Source organism: Paroedura picta, chromosome 3 (assembly GCF_049243985.1).
Source record: "Paroedura picta isolate Pp20150507F chromosome 3, Ppicta_v3.0, whole genome shotgun sequence".
Classification (NCBI taxonomy): Eukaryota; Metazoa; Chordata; class Lepidosauria; order Squamata; family Gekkonidae; genus Paroedura; species Paroedura picta.
This window is the reverse complement of record NC_135371.1, coordinates 177,338,241-177,355,287: the sequence shown is the minus strand read 5'-3', so window position 1 is coordinate 177,355,287 and position 17,047 is coordinate 177,338,241. Positions and strand designations below refer to the sequence as shown.

The 17,047-nt window shown below is 50.5% G+C and overlaps 1 protein-coding gene across 2 annotated transcripts in view; it reads left to right on the top strand.

The window, feature by feature from the left end:
• The window catches only part of RASAL3 (RAS protein activator like 3), a 52,226-nt gene that overhangs the window by 9,132 nt on the left and 26,047 nt on the right, over positions 1-17,047 (top strand). For both annotated transcript variants that reach the window (XM_077329989.1, XM_077329988.1), the window contains exons 4-8: positions 600-687; positions 8,559-8,656; positions 10,516-10,604; positions 12,944-13,049; positions 13,535-13,633. In XM_077329989.1, coding sequence (XP_077186104.1) covers positions 600-687; positions 8,559-8,656; positions 10,516-10,604; positions 12,944-13,049; positions 13,535-13,633 — 480 coding nt within the window. The remainder of the gene's footprint in view (positions 1-599; positions 688-8,558; positions 8,657-10,515; positions 10,605-12,943; positions 13,050-13,534; positions 13,634-17,047) is intronic.

Genomic DNA, 17,047 nt, shown 5'->3' with positions numbered 1-17,047 from the left:
ACGAGCTTGGCAAGAGCGCTTCCTTTCTAGTGATTTTTGCCGAGACCGGAAGCCTGTGGGAAATGCTACAAAACGCAACTGGATTTCCCTGGAAGCGCTACAACGAAGCGCTTTTCACGGGTCTGTTTCAGGAGTGTGGCAGATTGTGTGTGACGTCGTGCATAACTGCAAATTAGTAGCGTTTACAATTTGCCACACTCCTGCTACATTTAACTTGTGCGGAATGGGCCATAATGTTCTCTGGACATAAAGCAAAAAAAAAAGAGGGCTCAATGAACAACTTTGCCCAATCCCCTTATGTTGGGGTATTTTTAAGTTAACTGTTTTATAATTCCCATTCATACTTGGGCCAAGGAATTAGAATATGATAATTGGATTAGCCATAATAGCCTTTTGTCTAGTGAAATTTCTTCCATTCCCCCCTTCCCCCAAGTTGCTCTCTTGTGGGTTAATCAAAAGCTTATTTTAAATCCCTGCGTGTAGAGAGTTGGCCATTAAAAGAGGCTCATTTCAGTCAAGTTCTGCTTCTTGTTTAGCCTGCCTTCTGCCTCAGGGGGAATCTGCCCCCCTGTCCTGAGTACTTCTGCTTGGTATTGCAGAGTCTGCTCCAGAGCCGGAAACGAACCAGCAGTGCTCTGTCAGAGACCAGCTCCGTGTACCCTCTTATGTGCAGCCAGATGAATAGTGGTGAGTGTTGAGAGAGACTGCTGCCTGCACACAACACACAGCACACCTGTCTGGTTCCACCACTGTGGCCTCAGCATCCTATACAAGTGTATGTGGTTTTTCCTACCTAAATGCTGAACATTACATTTGTCCTTATTGAATATCATTTTATTTATTTTAGCCCACTTCTTGGGCCTATCAAGATCAGTTTGGTGTAGTGGTTAGGAGTGCCAGTTTGGTTAGGAGTGCCAGGAGAGCCAGTTTGGTGTAGTGGTTAGGAGTGCGGATTTGTAATCTGGCATGCCAGGTTCGATTCTGCGCTCCCCCACATGCAACCAGCTGGGTGACCTTGGGCTCGCCACGGCACTGATAAAACTGTTCTGACCGGGCAGTGATATCAGCGCTCTCTCAGCCTCACCACCCCACAGGGTGTCTGTTGTGGGGAGAGGAAAGGGAAGGAGAATGTCAGCCGCTCTGAGCCTCCTTCAGGTAAAGAAAAGCGGCATCTAATAACCAACTCTTCTTCTTCTTCAGTCATCTCAGGGCTCTCTCAGCCTCACCCAGCCCACAGGGTGTCTGTTGTGGGGAGAGGAAAGGGAAAGCGACTGTAAGCCACTTTGAGCCTCCTTCGGGTAGGGAAAAGCGGCATATAAGAACCAACTCTTCTTCTTCTTCATCATCCTGTATTCTGATTTGGTCTTCTGTTGTGTTTACTACCCCTCCCAGTTTATTATTGTCTGCAAATTTAATAAGTATCCCCACTAATCCCTCATCCAAATCATTTATAAATATGTTGAACAACACAGGCCCCAGGATGGATCCCTGAGGCACCCCACTCATCACACCTTTCCAAGAATCATCATAGAATCATAGAGTTGGAAGGGATCTCATGGGTCATCTAGCCGGGGGTCATCAAACCCCGGTCTGTGGCCCACTTCCGGGCCTCAAAAGCCTCAGCAGCGGGCCACTGGGGCTGTGCCTCCCTCTCCCCGCCCCCACCCCCCCCCCCCGCAGCGAGAAGCTCGCCAGGCTGCAAGCAAATTGGCTGCCGAATCAGCCGATTAGATCGTGGCCTGTCGAGCTTCTCGTTGCGGGAGGGGGGGAGAGGGAGGCATGGCCGCCGGCATGCAGGTGGGCAAAACACGCATGCGCGGAGCTGCCACACAAGCGCGTTTGCGCCCGCTGGGGGTGCCAACGTGCATGCGTGGTAGTTTAGCACATGCATGCGCAGAGCAGCCGCACGTGTGCATTGGCGCTCCCAGCGGGCACAAACTCACATGGGCGGCAGCCCCTGTGCATGCACGTTGGTGCGGGGCTGCCGTGCAGGCATGGTGCCCTGGGTCAGTGGTACCCAACCTTTTTATCACCGGGGACCACTCAGCGCTTGACAATTTTACTGAGGCCTGGTGGGGGGGTAGTTTACTCCTCTACTCTCAACCACTGCCCTAACGCTCTCTGATCGCTATGGTAATGTTTAAACATCCCTTCAAAATAAGATACAGACTCACTACAACAATGAACATAAGGAACATTTTATTTTCATGGAAATTTTAACTCATGACAATGACAAATCAATGGGAACCCTGAGCTTGTTTCTCTGCAATGAGAGAGTCCCATCTGGGAGTGAGGGGAGACAATGAAGTAAAGGGCTGGGGGGGGGGAGAAGGCGTCCTTCGCGGCCCACCTCCAATTAGTCGATGGACCATATGTGGTCCGCAGCCCACAGGTTGGGGATCGCTACCCTGGGTATCCCTCCCACACATCCCTCCTTGTGGTCCACAAACCGGAAGAATGTTGGGGACCGCTGATCTAGTCCAACCCCCTGCACTGTGCAGGACACTCACAACCCTATCGCTCATCCGCTGTCCCCTACCACCCCCTTGAGCCTTCACAGAATCAGCCTCTCTGTCAGATGGTTATCTAGCCTCTATGTAAAAATCTCCAAAGATGGAGAACCCACCACCTCCCGAGGAAGCCTGTTCCACTGAGAAACCGCTCTGACTGTCAGGAACTTCTTCCGGATGTTGAGACAGAATTTCTTTTGCATTAATTTCATCCCATTCATTCTGGTCTGTCCCTCTGGGGCAAGAGAGAACAACTCTGCTCCATCCTCCATATGGCAGCCTTTTAAATACTTGAAGATGGTTATCAGATCCCCTCTCAGTCATCTCTTCTCTAGGCTAAACAGACCAAGCTCCCCCAACCTTTCTTCACATGTCTTAGTCTCCAGACCCATCAACATCTTTGTTGCCCTCCTCTGGACATACTCCAGTTTGTCAACACACCTCTTCAATCGGGGTGCCCAAAACTGAACACAGGACTCCAAGTGAGGCCGAACCAGAGCAGAGTAAAGTGGTACCATCACCTCACAGAATCACAGAATCATAGAGTTGGAAGGGGCCATACAGGCTATCTAGTCCAACCCCCTGCTCAACGCAGGATCAGCCCAGAGCATCCTAAATCACCTCCCATGATCTGGACATGATACTCCATGTGATACTCCGTTTGATGCTTTTCTCAGTCTTGGCTGAGTGAAAGAAAGCCTTCCTGAGCAGGTGCAATATGTCTTCTCTTTACCAGTGAATTAACTCCTGTGGAGAGTCACCCACCCCAGGGCGAAAGGCATCGCGTGGAGGCATGATGCTCAGGCACTTCTCACTACAGAAAAAGAAGCACTTTAGTTCAAAAGGCCAAAGTATGGTGGGGGCATAATATAAAGGTAAAGGTAAAGGTATCCCCTGTGCAAGCACCGAGTCATGTCTGACCCTTGGGGTGACGCCCTCCAGCGTTTTCTTGGCAGACTCAATACGGGGTGGTTTGCCAGTGCCTTCCCCAGTCATGACCGTTTACCCCCCAGCAAGCTGGGTACTCATTTTACCGACCTCGGAAGGATGGAAGGCTGAGTCAACCTTGAGCCGGCTGCTGGGATTGAACTCCCAGCCTCATGAGCAAAGTTTTCAGACGGCTGCCTTACCACTCTGCGCCACAAGAGGCTCTTTAGGGGGGGGGCATAATATACAGGCTTGTATAATATTTTCATAATCTAAATAAATAAGAACTCCAAAGAAATAATCTCCCCTCTGAACCCTGAGACTTCAAAGAGCTGTGTACATGCCAAATTTCTTTTCCTTACTAAGCAATAATTGCTCACCTTGTGTTTGGAAATGATTTCTTGGCTGGAGGGAGCGATTTGCTGGGAACCCAGGAATCTCCTGCAAAGCACTGAATAATTGCCGTCTTCCCTGCCCCTGAGCCTTTTGAGCATAATCTAAATCACAGCCTTTGGCCTGGAGTTAAGAGTAGTGATGACTAATTACACCAACCATTTAAATCAATGACTATACGTAAATAACTTTTCCTTGTATAGTGTTACAGATAAATGTTTCTCCCAAGCTGTGTGTGTATACCTAAGGATTGGTATGCCTAAGAATAGGCTGCCTAAGGAGGTGGTGAGCTCCCCCTCACTGGCACCCGTGATCTGGACATGATACTCCGTTTGATACAGCCCAAAATCCAATTTGCCTTTTTAGCCACCCAGTCACACTGTTGACTCATGTTCAATGTGTGGTCTACTAAGTCTCCTAGATCCTTTTCACACATGCTATTGCCAAGACAAGTCCCCCCCCCCCCATCCTATATTGGTGTTTTCCTATCTAAATGGAGAACTTTGCATTTGTCCCTATTGAACTTCATTTTATTCAGTTTAGCCCACTCCTTGAGCCTATCAAGATCAACCTGTATTCTGATTCTGACTTCGGTTGTGTTTGCTACCCTTCCCAGTTTAATATCATCTGAAAATTTAATTAGTATCCCCTCTAAACTCTCATCCAAATCATTTATAAATATATTGAACAACACAGGCCCCAGGACAGATCCCTGGGGAACTCCACTTGTCACTCTTCTCCAAGAGGATGCTGAACCATTAACAAGTACCCTTTGGTTTCAATATGTCACTGAGGAATTGTTTGTGATGAGCCTTCAGTATTTCACTTTTAAGAAACTCCCAGCCCTCTTGGACTCCCATCTCTTTAAGTCTTTCTCACCACGGGACTCTAACCAACATACCTTTAAGTCTGTTAAAATCGGCTACGTATTCTCTTTCCCACAATTGTAAATTCCAAAAGCACATGATCACTACTACCAAGTGTGCCCACTACTTCCACCTCATCTACCAGTTCTTCCCTATTGGTGAGAATCAAGTCTAAAATAGCAGAGCCCCTGGTTCCCCTCTCTACTTTCTGGGAAATGAAGCTGTTGGCAAGACAAGTTAAGAATTTCACGGAGTTTGCATTGGTCCTCAAACAGAGGGTAATTGAAGTCACCCATGACCACTGTTTCCCCCCTATTTGAAAATTGTGTAATTTGGTCTAGCAGTATCTCGTTCAAGTCCTCCGAGTGGCTTGGTGGTCTATAGCAGACCCCCACAACAATACCACTCTCATTTCCTACTCCTTTTACTTTTACCCAAATACATTCAATTGAACTTTCAGAAGATGATGAACCATTTACAAGCACCCTTTGGGTGTGATTTGTCAACCAGTTCTCGATCCACCTAACAGTAATAGGTTATATACCACATTTTATCAACTTGTTAACAAGAATATCATGCGGAACTTTATCAAAAGCCTTACTGAAATCAACTATGTCCACAGCATTCCTCTGATCTAGCAAGGTAATAATTTTCTGACAAAAAGAGATAAGGTTTGTCTGCCATGACTTGTTCTTGAGAAAGCCATGCTGACTCTGGCTGCCCAATGACTGACTGCTTGATGAATTGTTCTAAAATTTTGCCAGCTACAGAAGTCTAGCTGACAGATCAGTGGTTACGCAGATCCTACTTTTTCACCTTGAAGATGGGGACAACATTTGCCCGCCTCCAATCTTCTGGCACTTCATCTGTTCTCCAAGAACTGACAAAAATAATAGACAGAGGCTCAGAAATTACATCTGCAAGTTCTTTTAGTGCCCTTGGATGCAGTTCATCTGGCCCAGAGGATTTAGTTTCATTTGAAGAAACTAGGCGTTTGTGGACGACCCCTACAGTGATCCTAGGCCACAACTCTCATCCCACATCATGTGAAATGATTTTGCCACATTGAGCATGATTCCCCTCACAAGAGAAGACTGAGAAGTAGAGTTCATCACCTGTTACAATGTCACTTTTTTGTCCCCACAATGGTCCTACCAGGTCCCTATTCATCTTACTTTGAATTTAACTAAAGAACCCTTTCTCATTGTTTTTAGCATTTCTTGCTTGTTTAAGCTTATACTGAGCCTTGGCTTTTCTAACACTCTCCCTACATGCATTGGTTATTTGTTTATATTCCTCCTTGGTTATGAGGTCCTCCTTCCACTTCCTAAATGAGGTTTTTTATTACTCAATTCTTTTGAAAGCTGTTTATAGAGCTATCCTGGTTTCTTTAGGTTCCTGCCACTTTTCCTTTTCAAGGGAATTGTCTGCAATTGGGCCTTCAGTATTTCACTTTTGAGAAACTCCCAATTTTCTTGAACTTCCATCTCCTTAATTTTTTCTGACCCTAGGATTCTACCCAACATAACTTCACGTTTGTTAACATTTGCTCTGCTAAAGTCCAGCCTGTATGTGTGACTATATACAGCTTTTCTCTTCCCCAAGATCATAGACCAAAATCACATGGTCACTACTACCAAGTACACCCACAACCTTTCCCTCGTCATCCAGTTCTTCCCTGTTGGTGAGAATCAGCAGCCATTCCGCACAACTTAAATGTAGCCAAAGTCTTACCTTTTGTGAACGCTATTAATTTAACGTTCGTAAGCAAACTGTAAAACTTCCACCAAACTCCTTCAACAATCGGAATTTTATAGCGCTTAGGGGGAAATCCAGAAATCCAGATTCCCCCTGAAAAAACCGCTATACTTCTGAGCACAAGCTGCAACACATCAGCAAAAGACATGTGAGTTCTCAAAATAGCGGCAGAAAGAATGTCCCTCCCTCGCTCTTGCCCCCGAGCTTCCAGGGACGCGCTCGTCATTTTTTTCCCCTTAGACTGGCGAAAGCAACGAACGAGCAAGGCTTCTCCGGTTAAAGTCCCTCCACAGAAGTGTTTAACAGTAAATATTCATTGCAACTGGTGTGTTTGCATTTTAAAAAAAAGTTTTTAAAGGGAAAGGGGCTTTTCTGGAGCATGAACACAAAGGTTCATTGGCTGTTCTGTTTGATTGATGGCGGGGCGGGAAGAAGCGCAGAAAAATATCACTTCCTTTGTTGCGATTTCAGCGAGACCGGAAACCTGTGGGGAATGAATACAACGCTACTGGGACTTCAATATTCCACTAAAATTAAAGGTATGCAGAATGACGAAATTCCACTATTAAATATAGTGTTTCTGCATACTGAAAACATTTGGCAACATTGGTCCTTGTGCGGAAAGGCCCCAGGTACTGGGCCCTGTGGCCCCCCACTGCTCACCTAGCTCCAGCCCAGGGGATTTGAACTCATCCAGTGCAGCCAGGTGCCTCTTTACAAACTGCCTGTCAGACCTTCCCTCCATTTACTGAACTTCCTCATTTACATTATTGGGGACTGGGCTGAGTTTTGGGGGGTAGTCTTTGACTCATTCCTGTCACAGACAATTATAGAATCATAGAGTTGGAAGGGGCCATACAGGCCATCTAGTCCAACCCTCTGCTCAACACAGGATCAGCCCTAAGCATCCTAAAGCATCCAAGAAAAGTGTGTATCCAACCTTTGCTTGAAGACTTCCAGTGAGGGGGAGCTCACCACCTCCTTAGGCAGCCTATTCCACTGCTGAACTACTCTGACTGTGAAAATTTTCCCCCTGATATCTAGCCTATATTGTTGTACTTGAAGTTTAAACCCATTACTGCGTGTCCTCTCCTCTGCAGCCAGCAGAAACAGCATCCTGCCCTCCTCCAAGTGACAACCTTTCAAATACTTAAAGAGGGCTATCATGTCTCCTCTCAACCTCCTTTTCTCCAGGCTGAACATTCCCAAGCCCCTCAACCTATCTTCATAGGGCTTGGTCCCTTGGCCCCAGATCATCCTCGTCGCTCTCCTCTGTAGCCTTTCAATATCTACGTCCTTCTTGAAGTGAGGCCTCCAGAACTGCACACAGTACTCCAGGTGTGGTCTGACCAGTGCCGTATACAATGGGACTATGACATCTTGTGATTTTGATGTGATGCCTCTGTTGATACAGCCCAAAATGGCATTTGCCTTTTTTACCGCTGCATCACACTGCCTGCTCATGTTTAGTTTACAATCCACAAGTACCCCAAGGTCTCGTTCACACACAGTGCTACCTAGAAGCGTATCCCCCATCCAGTAGGCATGCTTTTAATTTTTCTGACCCAGATGCAGAACTTTACACTTATCTTTATTAAATTGCATCTTGTTCTCATTTGCCCATTTTTCCATTGTGTTCAGATCTCGTTGAACTCTGTCTCTATCTTCCGGAGTATTTGCCAGTCCTCCCAATTTGGTGTCGTCTGCAAACTTGATGAGTAGTCCCTCCACCCCCTCATCTAGATCATTAATAAATATGTTAAAAAGTACCGGGCCGAGCACCGAGCCCTGAGGTACCCCGCTACTCACCTCTCTCCAGTCTGATGAAACACCATTGACAACAACTCTTTGAGTGCGGTTCTCTAACCAATTCCCTATCCACCTGACTATCTGAAAATCCAGATTGCAGTCCTTCAATTTATCCATCAGAAATTTAACAATTTATCCATTCAGAGGGGGGGCTTCTCTGCTGCTAAAAAGGTCAAAGCAGCACTGGGGGGCTGGGCTGCTGTGCTATCCTTCACACACTTGGGCTGGTTTCCCCCCTTCCACTCCCATTGGGCACCCGGCATCCCTCCGACTTGTTCTGCTTTTCTTCCAACAGAGACACCTGCAGGAGGAAGGGGCTCCATGAACTTGCAGGGGCCAGAGAGAAGGCCGCCTCCGGAGGCTTCCTCAGGGTCACAGCTCAGCAGTGTTAAGGTACACCCAGCGCCTCCAGCATCCTGGCAGGGCAAGGTGGAAGAGGAGGCTATGGGCCCCTGTGATGCTCCATGGTCCTAGTGAGGCCTAGGTTGTGAGCTCCACCACCCAGCCCAGCCCTTTCCTAAGCAGATGAACCAGCTGGAGGCAGGACAAAGGTGGTTTGGGTGAAGAGCTCTGATGCTTGAAGGGAGTGGCTCTGCCCTCGGGAGAGCCAAGGAAGAAGGCAGGTGGGTGTGCCTCAGATCCATCCTTGCTTGAAGAAGAGCCGGCTGGTGTTGCTGCCAGGCACGCCTGTTGCCGCCTTTCCTTGGTCCACAGGTTCCTCCCTCCCCTCAGCCAGACCACTCACCTGTGCCCCAGGCAAGCTCTTTGGACGAGGGCCATGCATGTGGAATTCCTAAGCAGACAGAACTGGAAGCCACTGGCTTGTGTCAGGACAGGACACTGATTTCCTGGACTAGCAATAGGAAAGAGGCATTCTGCATAGTGTGTAGGTTTGAGAGTTGTTGTTTCCCAGCAATGCTGCTTGGCCTTGGATTTTCCTTGGTTGAGGCTGTGTGGTGATGTGGGCTTTTTTGCACTTGCTATGCTGGATGCAATGTGGCTTGATTTCTATTCTCCTGGTTTATAAGATACTTTAAGGAGCTATGTGATCAAGTTACATTTTAAAATAAGCCAAAAGAAATACTTCTCCCCTTCCCTCAGTAGCTGTTCTGGGGACAGACTGTATCCCTGTGTCAGAGCACCCTTTCTCTGTCCCTGCAATTGCAGGTGCTTTGGAAGAACCACCTTTCTCTGCCAGGGTGCTGGGAGACAGGCTGCCTGCCAGACAGGGCTGGACGAAGGAGACTGTTTGGTGTCGTGGTTAGGAGTGCGGACTTCTAATCTGGCATGTCAGGTTCGATTCTGCGCTCCCCCAAATGCAACCAGCTGGGTGACCTTGGGCTCGCCACGGCACTGATAAAACTGTTCTGACCGGGCAGTGATATCAGCGCTCTCTCAGCCTCACCCACCCCACAGGGTGTCTGTTGTGGGGAGAGGAATAGGAAGGCGACTGTAAGCCGCTTTGAGCCTCCTTCGGGTAGGGAAAAACAGCATATAAGAACCAACTCTTCTTTTCTTCTTCTAGTCCTGTAGTGTAGATCAGTGGTCCCCAATCCCTGGTCCGGGGACCAGTACCGGTCCGTAGATCAGTCGGTACAGGGTGTGGCTCCTCCTCGTCCTCCTCCCCAGCTGCTGCCTCAGGGGCTGCCCTGCCACTCTGCTGCCGGCTCACCTTTGGTGCTCTCCAGCAGCCGCCATGGCTGGGGCTCCCCCTCGGTGTGGCACTGCACAGCTGCTGCTGGCAGTGCCCCCCAGCAGGCGGAGGAAAGTCAGGAGCACCAGCAGGAAAGCAAGTGGAGCAGGGGCTCAGGCGTCGTCATCAACGTCCCTCGGCAAAAGACTACCCCCCCCCCAGGCCTCAGTAAAATTGTCAAGCGTTGACCGGTCCCCGGTGATAAAAAGGCTGGGGACCACTGGTGTAGAGGACAGGTTCATGTGTTCACATAACTAAGCTAGACAATCATCCCTGAGCTTAGATCAACATCTTGGGAAAGCTGCTTCCCAATTATTCTGGTGCCTGTGGCCGTGCCTCTCAGTGGCAGGCCTGGTTCCATCCCTGGGTGCCTCCTCCACACACTTCCAGAGACCAGGAGTCCCAGGGCATTTCCCTCAAGCCCTGGGGAGCCAGGCCTGCTGCTGGGCTCACTGACCTTCAGGCGCTTCCCATTTGGCTCCCTTGCTCTGCTGTGCCTGCAGAGGTTGCCTCCAAGCTGCATTATTCTTCGTTCCATCCCCACCAACCCCACTCCCAGGGCCTGCTGCGGAGGCGGCTCAGAGACCGAAAGGAACGGATTCCAGCCAAGACTGACTCCTCCACTGGACTCACTGCCGGTAGTCACAGGTAGGCCCCTGTGAGTGAAGCACGGCCTGTACGTGTGCATGTGTGTAAACCAACCCAGCATTTGGATCAGGACCGTGGGCAAGCCTTCTCGTGAGAAGAGCCCCTAGCAGCACCGGGTGGACTAGCAGGTCATGGCATGGCGTGTTAACGGCACTGCCAATCAGCCAGCCCTAGAAGCAGTCGGGGCACCCCTTCCCCCCGACCTCATCCTTTGACCTCCTGCGTTTTGCTCCAGCAAGGGGAGGGCTGGAGGGAAGACTTGTCCTCTTCTGGGACGGACTGTGGGGCACCCAGCAAGAGCTCTGGAGTGCCCCTGTGGGTGTGTGAGTGGGCAGGTGGGCAGGCGGGTGTTTGACTGCAGCTTTCTGCAGCTCCAGGTCCCTTTTTTGCCCAGCAGACACCCAGTTTCTGCCTTGACTACTTTGCCCCAATTGCCTAGTGGCCTCCCCTGCTCCGGCACAGGGACAGCCCCATGAGAACAGACCTTCCCCATTCAAAGGTTCTGGTCCTTGGGTGAAAAAAGCCGTTTCTGCAAAACAGTGTGTGTGTGTGTGGGGGGGGGGGTCTGGAGAGCAACTAAGGATGGATCAAACCATTGCACATGGGCAGGAGGCATTCCTGCTTCCTCCCCCATAGCTCCTTGGGAAACAGGAGGAAGAGGCTCAAGTGGAAAGGAGGCCAGCAGGGAGACTCCTTTGGGCCAACCACAAGCCAGTCAATTGGCAGCAAAGCGGGAGGAGGAAGCAGGGATGGGGCAGCACATCACAGGTGGAGGAGGGGCTGCCTAACAGCAGATGCGGCTGGGCTAGCCCCCCCCCCCCCGCCCATGCCTGGGATCCAGCCCAGTCTACCTTTAGGCCTCTTTATAGGGCTGGAAAGGCCTTGGTTGCCCTGACGGATTCCCTGTGCCAGGAGTGTGACGCTCAGGGAGTGTGACGCTCTTGATTCCATTGGGCTTTCTGCTGGGTTCTGATCATGGTGGCCACTTCTGGATGGCTTTTTAGGGTCAGAGAGATTGGGTGGGACGGCCTTGCAGGGGTTTCAGTCCAACCTCAAAGGCAGGTTTGAGAACGTGATACGGAGGTGGGTGGGGAAGCCCCCTAATCTGAAGAGCCAGGTTGGATTCTTCTCTCCTCCTCCTCCTCCTCCACATGAGGCCCGCTGGGTGACCCTGGGCCAGACACAGGTCTCCCGGAGACCTCTCGGGCCACCTGCCTCACGGGGTGTCTGTTGTGAGGAGAGAAAAGGAAGGTGATTGTAAGACTCTTTGAGACTCCTTTGGGAAGAGACAAGCAGACGGGGTCTAAAACCAGCTCTTTTTGCAGTGGATCCCAGGGAGGCTGTAGAGACCCGGAATAGGTCCCCAGGGTGGATGAATGCTAACCAACTGAAACTTAATCCTGACCAAGCAGAGATGCTGCTGGTGGGCAGTGGGATATCACCTGTTCTGGACACGTTTCAGGGAGCACAATTTTGCGACTCACACAACACAAAATCCGTATGGTGGTTGAGTGACCATGACAGAGACTTTGGTCCAAGGATGCCCCTGGTGTTTTGTTCTGGGAGCTCAGTTCTCTAGTGTGTGTTTTACTCCGCAAAACTGATTTTGCTCTGCGTGGTGAACTGCCTCTTTGGTTCTTTAAGCATCTTTTAAACGTTGTTTCTGAAAGATGCTTTTCACCAATTCATTTCTCTCCTGCCTGCCTGAGACGTACTATTAGTCATGCAGAGAAGCTCCTTAGTTATGCAGATTAGTGACTGCATTAGAGAACAAAGCGTAGTTGGCAAAACTACAGGGGGCAGGGCTATGAATTGTTTCACGCAGACAGCATTGCAACGTAGTTTTTCAGCAGACTATTTTCAACGCAGAACAACAATCTTTACACCGCCCGTGGCGCCACGGGCGCCACGGACTAAATAAAGCCGTAAGGGCTGTGTAGGAGGAGTTAGGGCGGGCTCGGTCCGGGATGAGGAAGGGTGCCGATTGGCCCCTTCCTCTTGACGGACCATCGGCCGAGCCAATGGGCAGGCGCAAAGCGCCTGCCGATTGGCTCGGCCGATTCCCACCCCACTCACAAGGAAGCAACTGCGAGCCGCGCAAAGCGCGGCTCGCAATTGCTTCCTTGCCGGCGGCCTGACGCGTCGGAGGCACGAAGCCTGCCGCCCAGGGAGCCCCCGGCAGTCGCGCGAAGCGCGGCTGCCGGGGGCTCCCTGGCCTGCCCCTCTATGTGGAATTCCCTGGTTGAAAATGCCCCCTCCCCTAGCTACCTCTGCCCACCACGCCTTCAGTGCTGACCCTCGGATTCCCTCCCCCCCCCCCCCCGGCCACACACACACAGGGACTTCCTGCCTGGGCCAGAGCTCCTTGTGGACCTGAGCAATGAGAAGGACGTCTTGATCCGGCCAGTTCACAGCAGCCTTCTAGGAAAGCAGTACTGCTTTGAGGTAAGGGCTTCTTGTAATCCTTTAAACTGTAAAGTGGGTCACCAGTCCTCAGCTGTCCCTTTATGCAGAGAGGGGGAGTGGTAGGTCTAGTCTGGAAGCCCCTGGGTAGATGGGCCCTGCTTCAAATGAGTTCTGCACATGTGTACCCCAGCTCTTTCTGTGTCACCTGATACGGCTTCCAAGACAGGAAAATGTCTGCTGTGCTCTCCTTAAAACTAACGTGACCACACTGGAGCCCGAGATGCATTCCTCCGGTAGTCTTGGGCCTGGGTAAACCAGCGCAGGCCAAGAATCCTTCTCAGTAGGAGGCAGCACATAGGATCCAATGGGGTGTCTCAGCTCAGAGGACATCGGTTCCCCCCCCCCCAACTCCCCCACCCCCCTGCTTCTCGTCCATGGGTATAGCTGCTGGAGGGATCTTGCTGCCTCATCAGGAGGGCCAGAGGCTTAGGGCCTGCCCTGAAAATTGCCCTTTCCTTTCCCAGGTGCTGAGTGCCAGAGGACGCTGCTGCTTCACTTGTGAATCTGCCACCGAGAGGACCCGCTGGGTGGAGGACTTGCGCAGAGCTGCACAGCCCAATAAGGTTAAAGCAGGGTGTCTGTTTTGGGGAGAGGAAAGGGAAGGCGAGTGTAAGCCACTCTGAGACTCCTTCGGGTAGAATGTCTTTATTATTTTATTGTAAACCACCACGAGTCTTTGAGAGCCGCGGCATATAAATCAAATAATTAATAAAAGAACTAACTCTTCTTCCTCTTAATGGAATAGGCTGTCTAAGGAGGTGGTGAGCTCCCCCTCAAAGCTGAGAGTGAGCTAAGATTGGCCAGGGAAGCCCACTGTAACAAGAAAAGATTTTTCAGTTATGTGAGGAGCAAACGTAAAGGAGGCAATAGGTCCACTGTTGGGTGCGGATGGACAAACTCTAACGGAAGATGCAGCGAAAGCAGAAAGGCTTAGTGCCTATTTTGCATCCAAGTAAATGACATCAACCGAATTTCCCCGATCCAGCAAACCTGTTACTTGGTCAAAAAATGAAACCAGGTTGGTCTGGCAGGACCTGTTGGAGACAAATCCATGCTGACTTCCTTGGATCACCAAATTGTCCTCCAGATGTTTGCAGATTGTTCCCTTTAATATCTGCTCCATTATCTTCCCCACAACAGAGGTCAGACTCACTGGTCTGTAGTTTCCCGGGTCATCCTTCCTCCCTTTTTTGAAGATCGGGATAAGGTTTGCTCTCTTCCCACTCTAGGATTCTATGGGCATTTCCACATACCAGTTAAAAAAGCGTTATGCCAGCGGAATGGCAAAGCGCTCAATTTTTTGTGCTTCGGAGCCCCTCCTCACCTTTTCTGCTGCCTCACATTTGTCTGCACCTTTTCATGTGTCTCACCCTCCACAGCTGCTGCTGGAAACGGTGGGAGAAAGCAAGGGGCCTTATACGGGTTGTGCTTCTGCCTGTCAATCAAGGCAGGCAACCAATTCCCTTTCTCCATATTTTAAAGGTCCCACGATGCTCACTAATTTTTCTTTTAATACATACTTCTCTGTTGAAATGCTTATGCATAGAATCCTAGATGAACAGTGCTTTTTGAATGCCACCTCTTATGGGATCACGAGTCCTTTGAGACATTTAAAAACGAATATAATTCCTGATTTTTTTGGGGGGGAGGACTTTGGAGAGGCATGCTTTGTGTTACAACTCTGAAAAAAATATTTTATTTCTTTCATCACCTACACACTTGTCCGCCTAACTGTTGATCCAGGAAGTTCGCCATTTTAAAAAAGACATTCCCGTCCCCAGGGACAAGGGAGAGGGAGGCTGGTGGGTGGGCGGGCTTTAGGCGGCAGGTGCCTTTGGCACGTTTGAGCCTCCATACCTTCCCTCTCGATTCCTGGCAAATAGATGGGGAAGAAATGGAGGTAGTGACAGATTTTATTTTCCTGGGCTCCAAGATCACTGCAGGTGGGGACTGCAGCAAAGAAATTAAAAGACGCTTGCTCCTGGGGAGGAAAGCTATGGCAAATCTTGACAGCATCCTAAGAAGCAGAGACGTCACCCTGCATACAAAAGTGTGTTTAGTCAAGGCTATGGTCTTCCCAGTTGCAATGTATGGCTGTGAAAGTTGGATCATAAGGAAGGTCCATCAAATAATTGAGGTTTTTGAACTCTGGTGCTGGAGAAGACTCTTGCGAGTCCCTTGGACTGCAAGGCGAACAAACTGATCAGCCCTGACTGCTCCTTAGAAGGCCAGATCCTGAAGATGAAACTCAAATACTTTGGCCACCTCATGAGAAGGAAGGACTCCCTGGAGAAGACCCTAATGTTGGGAGCAATTGAGGGCAAAAGAAGAAGGGGACAATAGAGAATGAGGTGGCTGGATGGAGTCACTGAAGCAGTCGGTGCAAACTTAAATGGATTCTGGGAAATGGTAGAGGACTGGAGGATCATTGTTCATGGGGTCGCGATTATTATTATTATTATTTTTAGATTTATTTCCTGCCTCTCCCGACAGGCTCGAGGCAGGTCACAACATCAGTCTACTACAAGACGGCTAAAAATCCCATCCCTCCCCCAATTATCAAAGAGGTGAAGAGGAAAAGATAGGGGAGTAGCGTACACTCCAACTCCTGGGGGTGGGGGAGCGATGTCCCTGATTCGCTGACCCCAGCCTCAACCATAGATCTGGTGGAAGAGCCCTGTTTTACAGGCCCTGCGGAAAGCTGACAAATCCTGCAGGGCCCGCAGATCACCCGGGAGCTCATTCCACCAGGTAGGGGCCAGGACCTAAAAGTCCCTAGCCCTGGTCAAGGCTAGGCGCGCTTCCTTTGGGCTGGGGACGACCAACAGGTTCTCTCCCACAGAGTGTAAGGCCCTGTGGGGGGGCATAGAGCGGTAGGCCCTCAGGTATGTGGGTCCCAACCCACGTATGGCCTTGAAGGTTAAAACCAAAACCTTGAACCGGATCCGGGCAGCAATTGGCAGCCAATGCAGCTGCCTCAGCACCGGCTGGATGTGGGCCCTCCAAGATGTTCCAGTGAGGACCCTGGCAGCTGCATTTTGCACCAGCTGTAGTTTCCGGGTCAGGGACAAGGGTAGGCCCGCATAGAGCGAGTTACAGAAATCTATTCTGGAGGTGACTGTCGCATGGATCACTGTGGCCAAGTGGTCAGGGGACAGGTAGGGCGCTAGTAGCTGGGCCTGGCAAAGATAGAAAAATGCCTGGCCTGCTACTCTCTTGACCTGTGCCTCCGTAGTTAGGGAGCCATCAATGGTCACACCCAAATTCCTAGTTTGGGGCACGATGGTAAGTTGCACCCCTGCTAGGGTGGGTAGACGCTCTGCCTGTTCCTGCCCCCTTCCCCCCAGCCACAGGACCTCCGTCTTGGAGGAGTTGAGTTTCAGGCGACTCTGCTCGAACCATTCAGACACTGCTTCCAAACATCTGGCAAATGGTTCCGAGGGAGAGTCCAGGTGGCCATCCATTAGGAGATAGAACTGGGTGTCATCAATGTACTGATGGCAACCCAGCCCAAAGCTCCGTACCAGCTGGGCCAGAGGGTACATAAAGATGTTAAACAATGTGGGGGAGAGGACTGCACCCTGAGGGACCCCGCAAGGGAGTCTATAGGGCCGCGAGAACTCTTCCCGCACAGCAACCCGGGACCGGTTCTGGAGGAAGGAGCGTATCCAGCACCCCGTACCGGCCAGGCGATGGACCAACAGTTCATGGTCCACGATGTCAAAGGCCGCCGATAGGTCTAAAAGGACCAACACGGCTGACCCGCCTCTATCCAGCTGGCGACGGAGGTCATCCAGCAGGGCGACCAAAACCGTTGAGTGCCGAAGTTTCCTCCAAGAATGCCTGGAGCTGGTCCACTGCAGCCCTCTCCACCACCTTGCCCAGGAACACTAAGTGCGACACTGGGTGGTAGTTAGCAGGGTCCAGCGGGTCCAGCGATGGTTTCTTCAGGAGAGGGTGGACCACCACCTCCTTGA